The following is an 8239-nucleotide window of genomic DNA, read 5'->3' as shown; positions in this document are numbered from 1 at the left end:
ATTACAGGCATGAGCCACCGCGCCCGGCCTATTTCAATAATATTTTGCAAAAAATATCAATCGACTAGTTTAAGAAACATTTAATACTAAGTTTAAAAAACCCACCTCCCAGGAGCTGTATTATGGGGAAAAAGAGAGCTGACAACTCTTGAGAACTCTCACAAGCAATGCGGGCTGTGTGGAGGCTGCTCAGGGAGGCGGAAAGGAAAATTCCTCCAGAGTAGAAGCTCTTAAAACATATCACTAAGGAACTTGAGCAAAGGCATGAAGAACCAGAGGGCTCATCACTGTTTACCATTTTGGGTTGGAAGGACAAGCCAAGGCCATGGAAATGGATGACACCTCCTGGCCCAGTGGATTGGGCCCTCGTTAGCACATTAAACTGGCTCCTAGTGCTTGCCCCTCACTCCACGCCACCAAGATACAACATAGTGTTTAGACTGTAGGTCAGAAGTGAAAACAAACCAGTCCCAGATAAAGCAGGAGTACCATCAAGAATTCATGGCAAATAGGAAGTCTGGCAGAGCTCTTTGCTTTAAGCATAAGTGAACTAGGGGAGGAAAAAAAGGCATGGTAACTATGCAAACATACTACAGACAAAAATAAATAAATAATTACCTGGAGGAAAACTCATTTAGTTCATTTAAATGTAGGGAGAAAGTAAATGTATATACTTTGAGAAAGTAAAAGGAATAATAGGCAAGAAAAATCAGGAGATAGTAGAAACAGAGGAGAAAAGATGTAAGATGGCCGATCTTTTCTTTCATTGCAAGGACTCAACTTTAGGCAGCCTTTCCATTTCATTCTTACCTTTTCTTTTACTCTGGAGTAGAGGGGAAAGAGTAGGGTGGGCTGAAGAGGTATGGGCATTATAAAATATCTATGCTAGAAAAAAAAAAAATTTAGGTTATTAAGTATGAAACGTCCAATTTCCTTACGTACTAAGTTTGAGAGTTGGTATCACTGACATTTCACTGTGACACTTCTTGTTTTATGTTTATTGTGAAGGTACATCCTCAGTCTTTCAAATGTATGTTTTGGCTTGTGATTATCTTTCACATTTTTTTAGAGCAATTTTTGTGAAACCATGGAACGTCAAAAATTTGTGTTATTTTCAAATATGAGTTCCGTTGTAGAACCAATGTAGCACAGACAGCTCAAAATATCAACGAAGTGTTTGGGAAGGATGTAGCTAATAAATGCACAGTATGTAGATAGTTTGAGAAGTTCCATTCTGGTGATTTTGATCTTGAAAATGAGCCACGTGGGCGACCTGAGACCAAGGTGGATAATGATGAGCTAAAAGCTGTAGTGGAAGCGAATGCATCTCAACCTATGCATGAAATTGGCAGCAAGGTCTGACGTTACTATTCCAACAATATTGGACCATTTGAAACAAATCAACAAGGTAAATAATCTGGATAGATGGGTTCTACATGAATTAAACAAATGTCAGAAGAGAAATCCTCTCGAAGCTTGCCTTTTTTTGCTGTCAGGACATAAAGGCAAACCATTTCTATACTGTATTGTTACATGTGATGAAAAATGGATTCTTTTTGACAATCACAAAGCACTTGGCACAATGGCTGGTTAAAGATGAAGTGCTGAAACACAGTCCAAAACCGAATATTCACCAAAAAAAGCTAATGGTGTCTGTTGGGTGGTCCACTGCTGATATTATCCACTACAGCTTCATGAAACCTGGTCAATCCATTACAGTAGATGTCTACTGCAACCAATTGGATAAAATGATGAGGATGCTTGTGGTTAAGCGGCTCAAACTGGTCAGCAGAGACAGGCCAATCCTCTTGCAAGACAACACTTGACTGCATGTCACACAAACAATGCTGCTCAAACTACAGAAGCTGGACTTGGAAACTCTCTGTCATCGCACCGTATTCACCAGACCTTGCACCAACTGACTACTACTTCTTCCAAGGTTTGGACCACTTTTTGCAAAAAAATATATTCAATCATCAACAAGCTGTGGAAAATGCCTTTTGCAATTTCATCACTACTCACTCTCCAGGCTTTTCTTCATAAACAAGCTACTGTTAAGATGGCAAAAGTGTGTCGAGAGTTTAGGTGCATACTTTGATGAATTGTACTGCTTCTTGTTTGAGATATAATAAACTTCACTTTTGATTCAAAATTGGACATTTCATATTTAATGACCTATATATATATTATTTCTGGAGATGAGATTTTGGGTGATATATTGCTCTTCTAAATGCTTATATTTTAAAATAATGAGCATATATCACTTTTGTAAAACTACAATGCATTATTTTAAGTCTCTGGAGTTTTAACTCACTTTTAATTAATTTTAATCTGGGACTATATGATTAAGAACATATGTAAAAGATCAGGCCAATTGCCCTTCAGAGGCTTTGTGATTTTGGTGTGGGATATACACTAAGCAAGCAAGTTACTTAAACTCTTCTAGTCTCAGATTCCTTATCAGTAAAATAGGAATAATAATAGTCCCACCTCATAAAGTGATTGTGAAGATTAAATAAAATAATCCGTGTAAAACTACTATGGTGTGTGATATACAACAAATGCTTGATAAATGTTAGCTACTGTTGTTATGTTTAATATATTAAATTTCTCTACAAGATTCACAACACATGTATTCTTAATGAAAGGTAAAAAATAATACAACTCTACTATAGTCTGAGCATCTAAATTATCTCTAAACCTATTTTTTATATGAAGGAAGGAAAGCTAATACTCCAAAAAGCAAAATGCAGATTGAATCACACTTTAAACTATTCTTAATGATACAACAGAGAATATAATCTAATCATACCTCATTATTATCTATTACTTCCAATGCCTGTTGATGTTTTTGGTAGAGTGGGTGTCTTCTGTCAGGCTTAACGTGTGGCTTCTTTGTAACTGGATCTTCAAATGTTGGCGAACTGGTATCCAACAGTTGTGATATATGTGGCACAAATATGAAAGGCTTAAAAACGGATCTAGAAGAAAGATCTTTATTAAATTGGTATGTCAATACATAAAAAATATTCAGCATTATTCTAAGTCTTCCAAGATTCCCCATGATTAGAAGTTTTCATTAATAATGCTATATACTAAATTGTTCCTATCATATTAGTTATACCTATGCCTGTCTTCCCTGGTACACTGGGATCTCCTTTGGGACAAGAGACCATGCTTTATTTAGCCTCGTATTCTCATGAATCTAACAGAGAGCCTGGCACATATACAGTGTCAGCAAAGTAATAGTTTGCCTTTCCTACTTCGAACTCCACAGCTGGAGGGTAAGTACAACCCTCAGTGTTATAGACCGAGGATTAGGACCTGGGGTGAAAATCAGCACCAATGTTAATAAGGGGGACATAGGTTTCATTCCATTTTCTTGACAATAACTTTAATAATATGAAAGACTGTAATACTAAAAGTGAATATAAAATTATTTCTAAATGTAATGTGCATTAAGTTTTGTGAAAGATATTGATGACTTGAATCAAGATAGTCTCTAAAAGTCTTACTTAAAATATAACTGGAACTACTGATATTTTATGTTTTACATGCATATATATCCTACGTATGACTGCATAAATAAATTTGGCACATCTACATCATTTAACCTTTTCACTAACTGTTACTAGTCATCTAATGTTTGTGATATCTGAAATCTGAATAAGAAAACCTATCTATTTTCTTGACAATATTATTAATAAATATATCTGTGGGAAGGAAGAGAAACTATACAAGAAACTATTAAGATTTTCTTCCCATAAAAAAATAAGAACAGTTATGCATACATGGAAACTGTACACTAAAACCTGAAGAGAAAATACATCTAAAATTTATTCTCCTATTTGTGTAACAAAAATTTAGCCTGACAAGATCATCAACATCCTAATGGGTCTACCCATCCCCTGATCTCTTGCTTGTTTATAGTATTTTGTGACTTCACCTCTCAGGATCAGGAGTTCCTGTAAAGAAGTGAATGCAAGGAAGGTTGGAGTCTTGAGGTAAAATAGAAACCATGCTTGCAGTGGTCAGGAATTCGCCCTCCATATTAATGCCACTTGGTTTATCACGGAGAATTTCCATCATTGTTTCAAAAGTTATGTTTCCTAGAGAAAAAATTTGAAAAACCATCAAATACATATGCATATACAGATGCCTTGCAAATATGAACTGCTTTCTCTACTGGTAATATATAATATGAGATATTGGTCTTAGAATAAATTAAGTAAGAGATTGACTATAAACAAACTTTGTATCAACTGCAATTAGACCCTCATTCCACTGTCACAATGAAGATTTTTTTTAAAATATATAAAATATGCAAAGTCTCAAAACCACTGTAACAGATAAAAATTTCTAAGAAGAAGGAATCAATAATGCAAAATTACACTAAATCCTATTACCCTTAAATAATTTTTTAAGGCATATTTAGTCAGCAATGAATTAATGATATCAATAACTATTATCTGAGTCTATCCATTTTGGGAACCAAATATTAAGAGAATATTGTGCTTAGTTTCCAATATTATACAAGATACTCTTTACAAAATAAATTATTTTCCTATAATAGTTTCTTTGCCTGGCAATAATCTTAAACAAAAGTGTGAATTGTATCTGAGCAGAATGAAGAAGACAAATATATTACTGGTTAATAGAATTTGTGCACAATTCTGCTGGACTCCTTTAAAAGTTTAAACATTCATTGTGTGTGATGAAATATTGTATATGATGTAATACTGTGTGTGATTATATTGTTTTTGCTTTCATATTTAAAGTTTAATATTTAGATGAAATTTTTGAGAAAAATAGAAAAAGTAGAAAACAGAAAAAATCTATTTTATCTCTTTAGTAAACACATGTCCCTGGTTATAGAGAGCATCAAACTAAAGAGATAAAACTTATCTCTTTAAAATACAACATGTCCCTGATTGTAAAGAGCATCAGAATTCAATATTTGGAAGGCATAACCAAAAAATGTAAACAGCACATGATGCCTTCAGATAGCTCTGCTCCTTGCTCTGCATATCCACAGTCAAAGATGTCCCTCAGGATCTAACTACCTCATGACAAAAAAAAAAAAAAATCTTACCCTACCCAATATAGTCCCCCAAAAAGTAGCCTGTATTTCTTCTCATATGTCTCATGTAATTCTCTTTGCCAAAATTTATGACTCCCAATTCCTCCTGAATCAAATTATAACTTCTTCAAATTAAAATTTACTACTAAGCTCAACTGAAAGGACCTTTTCCTATCCATCTATACACATTCCTGATCTTTTGTCTATATAGGTCCTAGATCTGTCATTAGAATATAAATTCTTTTAGCGACAAGGATGTAGAGGGGCCAAGATGGTGGACCAGAAGCAGCACATGCTGCTCTCACGGAGAGGACTGAAAGTAGCAAGTGGATATTCACCTTCAGATATATCATCTAAGAGAGAGCATTGGGAAGCAACAGAGAGGCAACAGGAGGCTCCCAACGTGAAGGAGATGGAAGAGATGTAACCCACTCCATGGGATCGAAGGTACATGGCGAAGGCACCCACATGTGGGGAAGGGAAAGACGAGATTCCCAGGGCTCCACACTTCACCCTCCCCCGTGGACATTGCGATCTGAGCTGCGGAAGGACTCTCCACCACAGCAGATTGTCAGACTGACATAGGGAGCTGACTAGAGACTGTGCAGTGGCATTGCTCTGGAGAGAAGGTACAATGGGGACCTATTGGCTAGCGACCCTAGGTGCTGGAGCTGGTGCTATTTTGAGATCTCAGACCCAGAGCACTGTGTCTACTGGGGGTCAGATCTGTTTTTACTGCCTCCTCATCACCCCTGCTAGGCTGGGGAGGAAGTGAGGAGGCTGGGTGCTCACAAGTGTCCTGTGGGCAGGTGCCATGTGCCCCCACTGCCAATGGGGGACCTGGGTGGGGCAAATGCTTGGGTCACTGTGCACTGATCCCTACCACCACTGACGGTCCTGGGCAGGGCAGTAATTAAGCTATCACAGGCCACCATCTGTAGACCTGACCCGGGAAGCACTCAGGCCAACATGAGCTGTCAATGGCCACTGCTGGCAGAACTAGGCAGGGTGATCACTCACTCTGCAGCACACCAACTGCAGCACACCAAAGGGAAACAGTGAAACATGAGATGCAGGACAACACTAGTGTTAAAGGCTCATAGTGCATCTGCCCCTCTCCTGCTGGAGTAGGACTCAAGTGCGCCAACCAGGGACCTCTCTCTCTCTCTTCATTGAGTAAGAGAGCTCCCTGCAGAGAAGAACAGGTACACCACAAATCTATCTGTCTTGAGCTGAGAGAAGAGGTCTCAGATGAGAAGGAACCAGAGTAAGAACTCTGGCAACATGAAAAAATAAGCTGTTTTGATATACATAAAGGATCACAGTAGTTCTCCAGCAACAGACTCCAACCAAAAGAAAATTGTCAAAATGTCAGATGTGGAATACAGAATATGGATGGCAAGTAAGATCAATGGGATTGATGAGAAAGTTGAAAACCAACACAAAGAAACCAAAAAAGTAATTCAGGACATACGTGAAAAATTCACTCAAGAGACAGATAACATAAGAAAAGATAATAACATACCTTAAGGAAGTGAAGGGGTCATTTAGGGAATTTCAAAATATAGTAGAAAGTTTTAACATTAGATCAAGCAGAATAAAGAATTTCAGAGCTTGAAGACAAGGCTTTTGAATTAGTCAGTCAAAAATGTAGAAAAAAAGAATAAAGAATAATCACTCTGAGAAATATGGGACTACGTAAAGCAAAAGAATATAAGAATCATAAGTATCCCTGAGGGAAAAGCCGAAAGAGCAAAAAGCATGGAAAACCTATTTGAGGGAATAATTGAGGAAAACGTCCCTGGTCTTGCTAGAGATTTAGATATCAAAACACAAGATGATCATTGAACACCTGGAAGATTCCTAGCAAAGAGGACATCACCAAGGTACATAGTCATCAGTCTGGCCAAAGTTAAAGTGAAGGAGAAAATCCTGCAAGCTGTAAGACAAAAGCAACAAGTAACTTACAAAGGAAAACCCATCAGACTAACAGCAGACTTCTTAGCAGAAACCTTACAAGCCAGAAGGGATGGGGGCGTCACATCTTTAGTCTTCTTAAACGGAATAATGGCCAGCCAAGAATTTTGTATCCAGCAAAAGTAAGTTTCATATATGAGGGAGAAATGAAGTCTTTCCCAGACAAGCAAATACTAAGGGAATTTGTCACCATTAGACCTGCCCTACAGGACATGCTTAAAGGCGCTCTATACATGGTACAGAACAATCAATAACCCACCAGTGTAAAAACACCTAAAAATTAAAGCTCATGGCTCTTATAAAACAATAACACGAGGAGGAAAACAAAGCAATTAGGTACCATTCAACATGAAGAAGAAAATAGTATCTCACATATCAATACTAACATTGAACATAAATAGTCTTAATGCTCTACTTAAAAGATATAGATTGGCTGAATGGATTAAAAAACACAATCCAAATTATACGTTGTCTCCGAGAAATTCATGTAACTGGCAAATATTCTCACAGACTCAAGGTAAAGGTATGGAAAAAATATTCCATGCAAATGGAAACCAAAAGCAAGTAGGAGTAGCTATTCTCATATCAGATAAAATAGAATTTAAATCAACAGTGGTTAAAAAAAAAAAGACAAAGATGGTCATTACATAATGATAAAAGAATTCAGGAAAACAATATAACAATCCTAAATATATGTGCACCTAAAACAGGAACTCCCGGATTTATGAAACAAATTCTATTAGATCTAAGCAAAGACATAAACAGCAGCATCATAATAGTCCGAGACTTCAACACTCCACTGACAGAACTAGACAGATCACTGAGGCAGAAAATAACAAAGAAACACTGGACTTAAATGGGACTCTAGAACAAATGGATCTAATAGACATTTACAAAACATTCTACCCCAAAACTTGCAGAACATACATTCGTCTCATCAGCACATGGGGCATTTTCCAAGACAGATCATATGTTAGGCCACAAAACAAGTCTCAGCAAATTCAGAAAAATTAAAGTCATACCATGTGTCTTCTCAAACCACAGTGGAAAAAAAACTAGAAATCAATTCCAAGAGAAATTCTCAAATATACACAAATGCATAGAAATTAAACAACCTGCTGCTCAAATAATCCTTGAGTCAATGACAAAATTAAGATGGAAATCAAAAGATTTTTTTAACTG

At 36.8% G+C, this 8239-nt stretch overlaps 1 protein-coding gene across 1 annotated transcript in view; it reads right to left on the bottom strand.

Moving 5' to 3' along the window:
* SCRN3 (secernin 3) overlaps positions 1 to 8239 on the bottom strand; it is a 33813-nt gene that overhangs the window by 6489 nt on the left and 19085 nt on the right. The window contains exons 6-7 of the mRNA XM_012650688.1: positions 3947 to 4109; positions 2813 to 2981 (exon numbers count right to left, since the gene is read on the bottom strand). Coding sequence (XP_012506142.1) covers positions 2813 to 2981; positions 3947 to 4109 — 332 coding nt within the window. The remainder of the gene's footprint in view (positions 1 to 2812; positions 2982 to 3946; positions 4110 to 8239) is intronic.

Source organism: Propithecus coquereli, unplaced genomic scaffold (genome assembly GCF_000956105.1).
Source record: "Propithecus coquereli isolate 6110/MARCELLA unplaced genomic scaffold, Pcoq_1.0 Scaffold34, whole genome shotgun sequence".
NCBI lineage: Eukaryota > Metazoa > Chordata > Mammalia > Primates > Indriidae > Propithecus > Propithecus coquereli.
Note: the sequence above shows the minus strand (reverse complement) of the source record. Positions and strands in the feature narration are given on the sequence as shown.